This window comes from Carassius carassius, chromosome 32, assembly GCF_963082965.1.
Source record: "Carassius carassius chromosome 32, fCarCar2.1, whole genome shotgun sequence".
Taxonomy (NCBI): domain Eukaryota; kingdom Metazoa; phylum Chordata; class Actinopteri; order Cypriniformes; family Cyprinidae; genus Carassius; species Carassius carassius.
In genome coordinates, this window is record NC_081786.1 from 2,200,346 (window position 1) to 2,215,629 (window position 15,284).

At 35.1% G+C, this 15,284-nt stretch overlaps 1 protein-coding gene across 2 annotated transcripts; it reads left to right on the forward strand.

Moving 5' to 3' along the window:
- Nucleotides 1-1,411: 1,411 nt before the first annotated feature.
- On the forward strand, nucleotides 1,412-8,515 carry LOC132112378 (NACHT, LRR and PYD domains-containing protein 3-like). 2 transcript variants are annotated; one of them, XM_059519831.1, is made up of 7 exons: nucleotides 1,412-1,498; nucleotides 1,768-3,648; nucleotides 4,222-4,392; nucleotides 4,785-4,955; nucleotides 5,046-5,207; nucleotides 7,108-7,154; nucleotides 7,951-8,515. In XM_059519831.1, exons 1-7 carry the CDS (start codon nucleotides 1,431-1,433, stop codon nucleotides 8,511-8,513), a joined length of 3,063 nt encoding a protein of 1,020 aa, XP_059375814.1. In that variant the 5' UTR covers nucleotides 1,412-1,430; the 3' UTR covers nucleotides 8,514-8,515. The 2 variants fall into 2 exon arrangements, with proteins under 2 accessions (XP_059375814.1, XP_059375815.1); XM_059519832.1 differs by lacking the exon at nucleotides 4,785-4,955.
- Nucleotides 8,516-15,284: the final 6,769 nt, after the last annotated feature.

The window sequence follows — 15,284 nt, forward strand, 5'->3', positions numbered from 1 at the left end:
TAACACTCTCGACTTGTTTGCGCATGTTTTACAGATAGGATCTTTTTTTATTATTATTGTATTGTGTGTTTATAAGTGTTAAATGTTAACAAAACACTTTATAGGGCACCAAAGAGTTACAAGTGTTTAATATTCCTTGCGTATATCTTAAGTACAGTAATTTGTTACATAATCTTGTTCTATTAGTTCCTGGATTGTTTCCTCTACAATGAGTGTCAATGAGAGAACAGGAGGGGAGGGTGCTGTTCGGACAAATAAAGCAGTATCTCCAAAACCCTGTCTTGAGTCTATGAAGAGCTTCGAGTCCATTGGCTGCCCCCCCAATATTACTGATTCCAACTCCAGCAATGCCTTTAGTAAGAAAAGCTTGATGAAGTCTTCCTTACATTCTGGGTCATATCAGGTTTTTAAGATGCCATTGCAGTAGACTGGTGTGTCCTGTGTTCTGACTGTTGTTTTCTCTATGTCTTTGTAGAAGAAGAGGGTACTGTTCAGACATATAAAGCAGCATCTCGAAAACCCTGTCTTGAGTCTATGAAGAGCTTTGAGTCCATTGGCTGCCCCCCTAATATTAGTGATTCCAATTCCAGCAATTCCTGTAGTAAGAACTGTCTTGTTTTAATGTTTCTGTCCCATTTTGATTCATGTAACGTTTTAAAGATTTCATTATACACTAACAAAAGTTTTTAGACAGCAAGTTTTTAATGTTTTTTATTTTTATTTTATTTATAATTCTCTTCTGCTTATCAAGCCTGATTTTATTTTATCCCAAATACCCCAAAAGCAGTAATAGTGTTAATGTTTTAACTCCATTTCAATATTTTTCAAAATGTAATTTATTCCTATAATCAAAGCTGGATTTTCAGAGTCATTACTCCAGTCTTCAGTGTCACATGATCTTCAGAAATCATTCTAATATGCAGATATTCTGTTCAAGAAACATTTATTATTGTTATTAGTATTATTATTATTTATATTATAATCAATATTTAAAATGGAGTATATTTTTTCAGGATTCTTTGATGAATAGAAAGATGTAAAGATCAGCATTTATCTTAAATAAAAGCTTTGGTAACATTATACTCTATACCATTTAAAAGCTTGTTAAAATCATTATATATTTATTCTTCAATTATGAAATTATAGAAATTAATACTTTTTAGCTAGCAAAGATCCATTAAATTGATCAAAACGGATGGTAAAGGCATTTATAATGTTACAAAAGACTTCTATTTCAGATAAATGCTATTCTTCTGAACCTTGTATTCATCAAAGAATCCTGAAATAAATATATTTAGCTGTTTTCAACATAATAATAATAATAATAATAATAGTTTTTAATATTTTTTTTAAATAATGGTTTGGAATGTCTTGTGTTCTAGTTGTTTTAACCATGTGTCTTTGCAGTAACTCTAAAACCCAGCGTGTCTATGAAGAGTAACACATCTTTGGGAAGCCCCCCTAATATTAGCGATGGAGCAGTGACTTCTAACCCTGAGTGAGTAAAAACATGATTGAACTGCTGCAGTGAAACTTTCAATGACATATTCTTTCAACTGCATCAACAATGAGAGATTGTTGTGAAAACACTGAAGTGATTTTTGTATTTTAGTATTGGGGTACTTGTATTTTATCTTTCAGACAACTAAGTTAGCTGGGGGCAACAGTCACTTACACAAGTTTAGGGTGATTATTTCTATATATATAAATAAAATTAAGATATTTAGATTTGAACTTTTTGTATTTATTTTTAATTTATTAATTTAGCAAGCAGAATGTCAAAGCAGCAGCCCTGCAGAGAGACACACTGCTGGAGGAGACTGATGACATGCAGCACAATTCTCTCCAACCAGTGAATGATGTCTTGAAGAGAGTCAAAGGCCAACACAAAACCAGCATGAAGAACAAGTATGAGAGATTATTTGAAGGAATCAAATTAGAAAAGTATCAAACTCTGCTGAACAGGATCTACACACAACTCTACATCATAGAGGGAGAAAGTGAAGGAGTGAATGAAGAACATGAGGTTTTACAGATGGAGAAAGTCAGAACACAAGACACTTTAATCTGTTGCAATGACATCTTTAAACCCTTAAATCAACCAGGATGTGAGGTGAAAGACAAAATCAAGACTGTTCTTACTAAAGGCATCGCTGGAATTGGAAAAACCATCTCTGTGCAGAAGTTCATTCTGGACTGGACAGAGAAAAAAGCCAATCAGGATGTAGATTTCATGTTCGTGCTTCCATTTCGAGAGATGAACTTGATTAAAGATCACCAGTACAGTCTTCACAGACTTCTGCTGGACTTTCATCCTGAACTTCAAGATCTGGACTCAAAGATTTATGAAGAGTGTAAGGTTGTGTTCATCTTTGATGGTCTGGATGAAAGCAAATTTGCACTGATGTTTTCAGATGATGAGAAACTTTGTGATGTGAATGAGTCTTCATCAGTGGCTGTGTTGATGTCAAACCTCATCAGAGGAGAGCTGCTTCCCTCTGCTCTGATCTGGATCACCTCCAGACCAGCAGCAGCCAATCAGATCCCCGCAGAATACATCAACCGTGTGACAGAAATTCAGGGATTCAATGAGCCTCAGAAGGAGGAATATTTCAGGAAGAGAATCAGTGATGAGCATCAAGCCAGCAGAATCATCTCACACATCAGAAGATCAAGAAGCCTCCACATCATGTGTCACATCCCCGTCTTCTGCTGCATCTCAGCTACTGTGCTTCAAAACCTTCTGGAACAAGATGACAGTGCAGAAATCCCTCAAACTCTGACTGAAATGTACATCCATTTCCTGCTAACTCAGATTAACATGAAGAATCAAAAGTATGTTGAGAGAGATCCAGAGAAACCCCTGAAGTCCAGCAGAGATGTGATTGTGAAACTTGCTGAACTGGCTTTCAAACAGCTTATGAAGGGCAATGTGATGTTCTACGAGGAGGACCTGATTGAGGGCGGGATAGATGTCACTGCTGCCTCAGTGTATTCTGGGATTTGCACTGAGATCTTTAAGGAGGAATCTGTGATTCATCAGAGGAAAGTCTACTGCTTCATTCATCTGAGCTTTCAAGAGTTTCTAGCCGCTTTCTTTGTGATTTACTGCCATGTTGTTGAGAACATGAATGTACTTAAGTTCTTTATGGAAACGTGGTACAGGTTCAATGAAATCTCTCTGTATGAGCTGCTACAAGCAGCAGTTAATAAATCATTGCAGAGTAAAAATGGACACCTGGATCTTTTCCTGCGGTTTCTGCTGGGCATGTCACTGGAGTCCAATCAGAGACTCATAAAGGATCTATTGACACTCACAGTGAACAGCTCAGAGACAATCAACAGAATCACACAGTACATTAAAGACTCAATCAAGGGTGACCAACTTTTCTTAGCTGACAGATGCATCAATCTGTTCCACTGTCTGCTTGAAATGAAGGATCAGACTCTGTACAGAGAGATTCAAGAGTTTGTGCAATCAGAGAATCTCTCAGTGAGGAAACTCTCTCCATCTCACTGCTCAACAATCGCCTACATGCTTCAGATATCAGAGGAGGTGCTGGATGAGTTTGATCCGAGAAAATACAACACATCAGATGTGGGCAGAAGAAGACTGATACCAGCTGTGGTGAACTGCAGAAAAGCTCTGTGAGTATTTAAGATACTGTAAATGAAACTTTATTTTATTTTAAGTAAAAATGTCTTTCTTCTAACAAACACCTCTGCAAATGCGTTTCCCATAAACATTTAGGTTTCCACCTCCTTCATTACTTCACAGTGACTGTAATAGCCAATACGACTTAAACTGTTTTATACAGATAGTTATGCCTTTTCTTTCTTTTTTCTTTTACAAAATTGACAAAATGGGAATAAAAGCAAATGAAAAACCTTTTCATATAAATTCACCCCATTTCCAGGAACACATCATTCTTTAGATTAATAGAAAATTAGCCATTTGTATTGGTGTTATAAAATATCTAACACTATTCCTTCCAGTTTATTCAGCTTGTTGACTTACATTGCCAGATATATGTAGTTACCATTGTAAAAATAAATAAGCCATGTTGTTTACATTGATTAAAACAGCTATGAGATGTTTCCACACTGTACCTAACAACCTTAAAATGTATTGCCACATATAACGATTACCATGTAAATCTGTCAGTGTTCAGCGACAACTTACCATCTCTCTACTGAACCATGTTTCATTTTGTGTCATAGACTTGCTTACTGTAATCTCACTGATCAGTGCTGTGAAGGTTTGTCTTCGTGTCTACAATCATCAAACTCACTGAGAGAGCTGGACCTGAGTAACAATGACCTGCAGGATTTAGGAGTGCAGCTTCTGTCTGATGGATTGAAGAATTCACACTGTCAACTCAACATACTGAGGTCCGTGATTTGCAGTAAAATGTAATTCTGTCCAGATACAGCAGGGGTATCCAAGTTTAGTCCTGGAGGGCCACTTTCCTGGAGAGTTTAGCTCTAACTTGCCTTAACACCCCCGCCTGGAAGTTTCTATGCCTAATAAGAGATTAATTTGCTGGTTCAGGTGTGTTTATTTGGGGTTAGAGCTAAACTCTGCAGGACATTGGCCCTCCAGGACCAAGTTTGGGCTCCCCTGAGATACAGTAAATTGACATATCAATTTTTGTTACTGTAGTGATTTTCAAAATAAGAGGCAGTCGTTTTTGATTAATTAAAATCATTAAAAAATACAATCAAACAATGAATTGCATGTTTTGGTAAAATAAATGAGAATAATTATTCTTTGTTTACTTTAGGTTGACATGTTGCAGTCTTACTGGTCAGTGCTGTAAAAGTTTGTCTTCATCTCTACAATCATCAAATTCACTGAGAGAGCTGGACCTGAGTAACAATGACCTGCAGGATTCAGGAGTGAAGCTACTCTCTGATGGACTGAAGAGTTCACACTGTCAGCTCAAAATACTGAGGTAAAAAAGATAAAGATTCACCTGGTTATGAAATTAAAGATGCTCCCTCTTTTGGTCCTTATCTCTTGGGTCATATGTGTTTTAATGTAGATTATCTGGCTGTATGGTGACAGAAGAAGGCTGTTGTTTTCTGGCTTCAGCTCTGAGTTCAAACCCCTCACACCTGAGAGAGCTGGATCTGAGCTACAATCACCCAGGACAATCATTAGTCAAGCTGCTCTCTGATCCAAACTACAGACTAGACAAACTCAAGTATGTTCAACACTTATTCATCCTGTCATTCCATTTTAAAGAGGGACTAAAATATATGGAAGCCTGTTTCTTCCATTGAATTAAAAATAAAAAAGGTAATTGCGACTAATTATCTTTATATTTATGCAAAGCTTCCATAAAAACACCATAAATTGCAGAAAAACAAGTGTTTTAGGAATTTTAAGTTTCATTTTAAGTGTTAAGAAGAGGATCTTGAGGATCTCTCAAAGAATAATAAGAGACATCTGCCTGAGGTTGGAGATGGAGTCTGCCAGAGGGGGGTAGTAACAAGTTACATTTACTTCATTACATGAGTATGTTTTTTGTTTAGCTATTATTTTAAAGATGGGTACTTTTATTCTTACTCAAGTACATTTTTAATAAAAAGAAACTGTACTTTTACCTCGTTACTGTGGGCAACGCTCCTCTCGTTACTTTATCTTAATGCAATACAAGTTAAAAATGCTTCAGTTTGATCCAAACATGCCATCTACTCCAGGCAATAAGCGATGCCCATTCGTGAATGATTCTTTTGAGCTAATTCTTTTCAAAGGCTTGATCAAAACAGTTGGCAAACTAGTGAATTAGTTCCCGAATCAGTTTGAATGATTCATTCAGTTCCCTGCCACACGCGCTGAGTCGCCTGTTCCACACATACTCCTTCTGTATGCGCTGCATATTTTTTTATGCGCCCATGTTAAAGGGTTAGTTCACCCAAAAATAAACATTCTGTCATTAATTACCCTTGTGTTGTTCGAAACCCATAAGACCTTTGTTTATCTTCGGAACAAAATTTAAGATATATTGATGACATCAAGGTAACTACCAAGCTCAAGGTCCAGAAAAGTACAAAGATGATCGAACAAAGTTGTCTGTGTGATATCAGTGGTTCAACTGTAAAGTTACAAAGCTACAAGAATACTTCTTTGTGCAAAGAAAACAAAAATATCAACTTTATTCCACATTTGTATCTCTACTGCATCACTTGAGGTGACAGCTGACAGACAGGATGAGATAAACAGACTGGAATCAAGACACTGCTATAACAAGACTAAACTAGATTCAGATACAGTAACTAGGACAGGAAACTGGCTCTGTAAAGTGCTACCACTTAGAAAGCGATAAACGCAAACAATATTTGGTTGTGAACGCTGGCGTGAGACTGATTTATATATTGTGTGTTATTGCTAGCAGGTGAACTTGTGATTAGTGCAATGGAGCATGGGAAATGTAGTCCAGGGTGTTGCGTAACAGTCTGTGTGGCGTGAGTCAAAATAATGGGAGGGTGACCTCTAGCGGCAAGTGGACTGAAATTTATGGACATGATTCGTGACAGCTATATTGATTTATTACAAGTGTTGGAAACAGTTTTGCTGCTAAATGTTTTTTGGAACATGTGACATTTTGTTCAGGATTCCTTGATGAATAGAAAACTAAAATGAAGAGCATTGATAATAAATCAACATATTGGAATGATTTCTGAAGGATTATGTGACACTGAAGACTAACAGAAAGGCTAATGAAAATTCTGATTTGCATCACTGAAACAAATTACATTAAAAAAACATTAAAACTACTTGAAGAGTTTTTTTTTTACTCTCACTCAAGTAACTATTCAGACTGTTACTTTTACTTTTACTTTTGCATGAGTATTTCTAGAAGTAGTTTTACTTTTACTTGAGTACAGTTTTTGGATATTCTACAACTCTGTAGTTCACCCAAAACAGTAATTTTCCTCCAATAACATTTTATTTTGGAGCTCTGCAAAATAAAGTGTGAGAGAAAATTAATTTCAAATTTAATTTGTGTATTTTTATTTGATTTCAGGAGATCAGTTTTCAAAGTATTTGTTAATTTTTAAGTTTATGTAAAATGATTCTGAGCTCTTGTGTTTTTGTAGTGTGGATCATGGAGGAGAGATCAGGATTAAACCAGGACTACAGAAATGTAGGTCACAAACACACACACACACACACACACACACAGAGAGAGAGAAAGTCTTCTATTGTTTTTATATTGAGCAAACAATATTTTCTATAACCCAACACAACACTACCTCTGAACACTGAATCCTAAACATGATTTAGTCGTTAACCCAACTGAATCCCAACACCAACACCAGTTCCTTGTTCGTGTATACACACTTGACAATTAAACTCTTTCAAATTAATCAAATCTGACAACTCAAGCCATTGTGTGATTTCCTTCATTGGGTAAAGGTCATAAATGGCTTAGGCAGATACCGATCAATACAGCTGCTAGGCTTTGGCACGTTACCCCAGTTTCACCATGCGTGTTAATTTCTTAGCCTGAATTCTGTTGGCTTAAGAGTGCATGTCTGACTATATGACAAGAAAGCGTCATTTTCTGCTGATCCCAGCAGCCAGAGCAAGCCTTTTACATTACAGGAGAAGAAAATATAATTTCTTGGATCAAGAAAGATAACAATATAAGGAAAGTATTCTTATCATGTACAGCTGAAGTATAAGTGTTTTTAATGCTCTATTAACATCACAGCAAACATAAAGGATACTCAATAGTCAGGTAGACTAATGATTATGTTTCAGCATCACTACCATGGAATAACCTTTTTTTGCTTACTTTTCTAATAAAAACTTTTAAAAAATCTCAGACACATTTTACTTGCATTATGTGGTTGTTAGTGTGTTTCTTTTTTTGTCTCATAAGTATGTTAGCTAACTTGTTGTTTTGTTATAAATGTTATAATCTCTTTTGTGTTCAGATGCATGTGATCTCACTGTGGATCCAAACACAGCAAACACTTTTCTCACTCTGTCTGAGAGGAACAGAAAGATGACACATGTGAAAGAGAAGCAGCCGTATCCTGATCATCCAGACAGATTTGATGAATGTCTTCAGGTTCTGTGTAGAGAGAGTCTGTCTGGACGCTGTTACTGGGAGGCTGAATGGAGCAGTGGTCATATTTTTATATCAGTGGCATATAAAAGAATCGACAGGAAAGGAACGGGTGACTGTTGGTTTGGACACAATGAAATATCCTGGTGTCTGTACGGTGTAATGAACAGATTCATTGTCAAACACAATAGTGAGAGCAAATTGTTATCTCTCAGTTTAAAATGCTCTAACAGAGTAGGAGTGTATCTGGACTGGTCAGCTGGCACTCTGTCCTTCTACAGCGTCTCTGACACACACACACTCACACACATACACACATTCAACACCACATTCACTGAACCTCTCTATGCTGGATTTGGGGTTGATTATGATAGTTCAGTTTCTTTGTGTGAGATCAGTCAACCTCAGTCACAACTGAGACACAGTTGAGTAAAAAACATTATCTCTCTCCTTAACTCACAAAGCTTTACACTCTTTCTCTTAATTCAGGTGTGTGTATAGAAACTTCAATCTAAGTGAGACACATCACAAACTTATATTTTTAGTTATAAAACTGATGAATTTTGATTTGACATTTGAGTCTCTGAGTGTCACCTGTTGGAAGATTTAGTTTCTCGCTCACAAGAAGCAGTAAGCTCATGCTCTGTTGAAACTCAATACAATACTGAAAAGTACTTTCAAAGCAATTTCAAAGAGATGTGTGTCCTACAAATATAGGCCTTATCTGTATAGACTTTATATGTGACCCTAGAGCACAAAACCAGTCTTAAGTTGCTGGGGTATATTTCTAGCGATAGCCAAAAATACACTTTATGGGTCAAAATTATAGATTTTTTTTTTATGTCAATAATCATTAAGATATTAGGTAAAGATCATGTTTTATGAAGATATTATGTAAATGTCCTACTGTAAATAATTAAAAACGTAATATTTGATTAGTAATATGCATTGCTGAGAACTTCATTAGGAATTTTTTTTAGGCGATTTTAAATAAATATTGTCCTATCACAAACATAGGCTGTTTGTTGTTTGTTCTTTTTCTTTTCAGCGTGTTGGCCGCAAGCAGCTGATTGTCTTTTGCAGACAGCTCGACTGTGCACATGCTCACAGCTGATTCTCATTCTTTCATTTAGTTTTTACCTATTTTTACTGCTAGTTTTAATTTTTTTCATTGCTAGTGTGTTTTGCCACCTGGACTTTACTTTTTTTTTTTTTTTTTTTTTTGATTTCCCAGTCAGTTATGTTTTTTATTTCTGTTCGCCCAGTTGTTACTTCCTTCTGATGATTGATTTTGTGTTTACTCTTTACTCTGTGAGAGCATCTTTATCCTGTGTGGAGAAATCTCATCTTGGCCTTTTCTGGAGGACTGTCCTTCATGAGATTCGACTTCTGACCTGGATTTCAACATCTAGCTGTTCCTGTCTGTGCAAGCTTCTCTGAGTGATGTGGTCACCTGGCTGGACCTTGATTTCTGCTGGGATTCTGATCTTCTGATAGTACTGAATAAATCAATTTGAGTCGCATTTCTGCATTTTAGTCCTTTATTCCAGAGAACGCTGACATTATACTTTTCCAAGGCACACTAAACGGGATGAACTAGTGCATGAATGCATTTCTGGCTTATAATTGGAGGATGAATTAAATTGAATGATTTTTGCTTTGTCCTTTCATACTTGGTTATTATAATATAATGAAATATATTCAAAAATAATAGTATTTTTTATATAATGTCTGGACCTGAGAAAAGCAAACTTTTTTTCTATCTTATGAGCATCAGTTCTTATGTTAACTAACAGCACAGATAAAGTGAGCGTGTTTCTGTAAAGGTACTATTTGGATTTGGATTAGATTTGATAATTTACAAAACGGCTTTACCTGTGCAGGCGTTTTACACATACCCAACATTATTTTTGTCTCCTAATGGTCTTTGCACTGTCCAGCATTGTAAAATTATGTGTATCACACTGCTTAGGAAGCTCAGCAGAAGTGCAGATGAAGTGAAATACAAACTTTAAAAAAGAAAGATTAAATAAAATACTTCTGAATTGTAAAGGTACATTTTAGAGTTTGAGGTTAAATGCAGGTTTCTGCAGATACAGTCAAAAGAGCTTAAACCCAGAATGTTCCTTCAAGGGGAGAAAAAGTCATTTGGTCACGTAACGAAAGTGAAACTATTTCAACACTATCTATTCTGACACTAGAATGTGTACAACATTGGAGGAGAAAAGCTGTTTGTGAATTATATGAGTCAGTTTAAGAACAGTTCAGTTTAATGCTATAGAGATAATGAACTGAATGAAGTTTGTGTTTGTTCTTCATTATTGAGAAAGAGGTTTGAATAAACACGTTCTCATTCATTGGTAAATGAATACTGCATGTCTAAATACTTATATTTCTTTTATAATATAATTTATTATAATACTAATACTATCCTGTATCCTGATTCTTTATCCTCTCTTCTAAGTGTTTTTCTTATTCTCGGCAGCCTTTAAGTAACTTTTGATTACATTTTGTCTGGCTTTTGCAGTCACAAAGTAATACAGTAACGAAAACAGAGCAAAGCTGTAAATAAATAGAATCGAGGTTGTATTGAATCAGGGAATTGAAAAGTTTAGAAGAGTTGAAGTTTAAAAGATCACAGTTGATTCACTTAGGAGCCATTTCTAGATCTTTTAAAAAGCTTTTTCCAGGTGATTATTCATCTAAAGCTTGATGGCCCAAATTGTGAATGTGTTACTTAAGTCTGTAAGCAAAGTATATTTTGTTTAATACATTAACATTAACATTGTGTGGCTTAAGAATTAATACTGTACGGATGTTTGCTTTTTCATTATTCTTGTTGTATGAGAAGTGAATTCATTTGTATATATTTATTGTTTGTTTCTAAAGCACTTTCTGAAAAATGAGTCAGCTGTGTGTCTGTGAAGAGTGACAGATCCATGAGAAACCGAGCTGATTTCAGTGATGAAGCAGTGACCTCTGACCCTGAGTGAGTATAAACATGATTTAACTGCTGCAGTGAAAGTGAAACATTTAATGAGATGTTTTCAAGATACTGAATATTCATATATTTCTCATAGTTTAGCGCATCTCCAAGTCAGAAATGAAAAAAATGCAAGGTTGTTTTATGTTTTTTTAAGTCCACTTTATTTTCATAGTGCTTAGATTGTGTCAAAGCAACTGTACAGCATTAAAATAGTGTCCATAATGCAAAATGACAATAGTAAACACTCAATTTAATATAAAACTATATTAAATACAAAAGATAGTTTATAAGTTCTGTGTCTTGAATTTGTGAGACGTCCATCTGTGTTCAACATCTGTATAATAGGATTTCAGATTAAAGAAAGGAAAGATAATAGAGCTTAATACAATTTGTTTTGATCCACGATATGTAAGGAGATATAATATAAACAGCACCAAGTTTGTGAACAAACCGAATCAGTACTGTACAACATTAGAAAAGGATCTGAAGTTGAGTTCATTGTTGATGAGACAGTCAGCAATTGAACTATATAATTAGGATTTACCACTCTGTCCTTCTAAAGCGTCTCTGACACACACACACACTCACACACATTCAACACCACATTCACTGAACCCCTGGTCTTTTTGTGCTTATAGTTCAGAGTCTCTGTGTGAGATTAAACAGTCTTCATTGAGTAACAATTTCTAAAAACACTCCATCACAAAGGTTAAAGGCTGTGAAGCTCATTTTGTGCTCCAAGTCGAAGGTCGACGTCTCTTTCTGATCACACATTCGCAACTCTCTGTTTTTTAGTCACAGTCAAACTGATAGTTCAATAGAGTTGAAGATGTAGATCAAACTCATGTCACATTTAGTGTTTGTAGAGACTACGTGATCAGGAGAGTTTGAGAATATTTCTGCAATTAACTGTCTTTAATTATTGTAACATTAAATTATTCATATTTAATAAAAGTCTGATTCCTAACAAAACATTTTTTTTTCATCTTTGTTACTTTATATGAATTAGCACTTAGATTACAAGTTAAAAGTACATGGTATTAATTATTAATTATAACACTTTTACAAGTCTTGCCATGTTGCTGTTTTTAAAAATGAATGTCAGGTAAATTTGTGACATGTTTAGTCTCATGTCTCAAGAATCAGTGATGTTATGGTTTGATATTTCAAGGTCAAAGATGGTGTGACATCCAGTGCAGTACGTTTATCTCATTATCAGAGGTCTCTATACCCACTTGAAAATGTGACACAATTAAAAATGTAGTATGTATTTGTTATATGATAGTTTAAGTAGGGGTAATTTTGCAATTCAGTATGCCATTTCAAAGAGTTTTTTTAATAGACCAAAACTATATATTAATTTCTGTATATTTTGATATAAATCATTTACAAGCTGACTTCATTCCTGCCTTTGTGAGCCAGTCTAAACATAGCATTTTGCCTTTGATTGAATCATCCCAACCATTTACCACTTCTTTTCTCTTTATGTCAGTGAAGCTACTGACACTATCTGCTCCATCTAAACATCAAGTTTGTCCAACACCTTCCAGACCTTTGATCACAGATGCACTTCACAACAATAGACGCAAACTGACCTGAGCAAGTATTAATTTTTCCTGGCCTATTTCTTTAGTGTTTCAGTGGCCAAAGTCACTTATTATTTAACCATACATATCATTATTCTCTGACTTTGCCATTTTCTTGAATGATAAGATGGCAACCACTGCAACTAGTTCTCTACACAACTAACCTACACCTACACACTTTCCACTCTTCATTCTCACCCTTCATGAAGAGAAAGGTCTCCAAAGTTTTTTTATTTTACAACAACCTGTCATACTTCAAAAGTGGACACTTCACAGAGATTCACAAGATCTTCTGGTGTCCTATTAGTCAATGATGGTGATGAGTGCCACTTTGTGACTGGGATTCGCTAAGACTGTTTTGTGGACAGACGTGTTCAAACACCAAATAAGAACAGTTTGGTTTTAAATGGGAAGCATAATTATACTTTGGGAGGCAGCTTTAGCTTTGTTGCTTGGTATGTTGTTGTCATCTTACTGCAGGTAAAGTGTGAGGGCATTACTGGAAACACAGGTTTGTGTTTATATTTGGAATAGATGTGGTGTTACAACCACCGATCAGTGTTCCAGCCCTGCCCTTTTTCTTCTTTTTGCTTCTTGGTTGAAGCTCCTGGATTTTATCTCAATCTCTCTCATTCTTGTATAGTTTTTCTGGTTGAAGAGTGGGTACATTTTATTGCATTTTCCTTCCACAACAAAAGTTTTCCATCTCACATTTACAATTTTTTTTACAGTTCTGTTGGTGTTTATTTATTTTTATCTATGTTTTGCCCTATACATGTTTTGTTTGACTTTAAATACATTTATATGTACTATACTGAAACCAATTTTGATAAGTGCCCTTATTATGTTGTGACTTTGAGCTGGAGTCATAACATGCTGGCATATTCAGAAATGAACAAAAACTTTTTTTATACATGCTCAACATTGTTTTTTAGTGTTTATCTCTCTGATAAGTAAACGGACAAACCAGTTGAACCAGTTTAAGTCAAAATTGAAAATGTTTTAAAAGGCTCACTTCAGTGAAAAAGGAGAACATGGCCAGAACCAAGAGAGGAAAGCTGTGTGTGAATAATGTGAATGAGTTTAAGTATTTAGAGACAGATTGAACTTTGTCTTTGATGGTTTTCTTTGTTGAGACAAAGGTAGGTTTGAACAAACACATTTCTTGATTAATTTGCATGCATTAAATCAACATCAATCTAATGTTTAAATATTTATTTCAACTGTAATATGTATAATTCTACAGTAATGTATATTTGCAGATGCTTTGGTCTTTCTGATGAGTTTTTCTTATTCTTGGTAGCCTTTAGGTAATTGCTGATTTAAATAACTATCCTTTGAGTCTTTGTCTGAATCTGTAGTTTAGTAAAGTCATAAATAAATTGCTTATTTTTACAGTAATTGGTATACATGTAAGAGTGGTTTATATTGATTAGGGTGGCAGCAGCTTTACTGACTCAGAATCTCAGCTGTTCACAAAATCAAGGTTGTATTGAGAAATCAGGAAGTTAAATGTTTAGAAGAGTTGAAATTCAAGCGATCACAATCCTGACAATCAACAATGAATTTATGAAATTGTTGAAATGCTATTGACAAAGTATTATTTATTCAGAGCTTGTGGATCAGATTTGATGTGTGTTTGTGAGGCTGTGTGTTTGTGAGCTGTCCGAAAAGTATGATATGAATATGTTTTTCTAAGTATGTATTTTTATATTGTATGATATAAGAATTTGTGAAGTTATATATATTATTGTTTGTCTAGTTTAAGTTTATTGTTATTGTCAACTTCCACAGCACAACCTGTGAAATGAGCCTCTATGAGAAGAGAGAGGAGGAGGAGGAGGATGTTCAGAAACGTAAAGCAGCATCTTCAGAACTCAGCTGTGTCTGCAGATACCGAAATACGACCCAATCTCAGTGATGAAGCAGCAACTTCTAACTCTGAGTGAGTATAAACATTTAACTGCTGGCGTGAAACTTTTGATGAGATGCTTTCAAGATATTGAATATTGAGACTTTATGTATAGTTTTCTTTTGAATATTTGAAAATAGAAACGACACTCATATGGTTTTTCATCTTAGATGGAACCTTCTGCCTGTTCTGCAAGAACCTTCTTTTTTATACTTATATCTTTTTGTGCCTTGTATTTTTGTGACTTACTTTCATTTGTGTTAAATGTCTTTAAAATAATAGAATATTAGAAAAGAAAGGCAATTCAATCAGAGTTTACAGAATTCAGACAGAGTTTAGATGGGCTTTACTGGAGGTCCAAAAACTCTTTGGGAGAACACAGCCACTATATGGCAAACTTACTGGGCTAGAAAATATAAAACATAACAGAGATCCAAGCATATAGCCAGGTAAATGAAACCTGTGTGCTAACTAAAAGACACAGGGTCAGGAATGAAGTAAACTATGTGCTGAGACAAAAAAAAAACACAGAACATAACAGAAGTGCCAAGATCCTGTCACTAATGACCAACAATAAATTCACAGGATTGCAAAGATTGTGACAATGGGAGCCTAACATTGTTTCTCTTTTCATCTCTAGATATATAAAAAGATTTCACCACTGGTTGAAGTCATTAATTTTCAATTTCATCCATATTGTTCAACAGTAGACAAGC

Excerpts from the sequence above, each read along its gene's own strand:
- LOC132112378 (XM_059519831.1), top strand. The coding sequence starts at position 1,431 with ATGAAGAGTAACACATCTTTGGGAAGCCCCCCTAATATTAGCGATGGA. Across the intron at positions 1,499-1,767 it reads GCAGTGACTTCTAACCCTGA|CAAGCAGAATGTCAAAGCAG; the intron begins GTGAGTAAAAAC and ends TTATTAATTTAG. Across the intron at positions 5,208-7,107 it reads TACAGACTAGACAAACTCAA|TGTGGATCATGGAGGAGAGA; the intron begins GTATGTTCAACA and ends GTGTTTTTGTAG.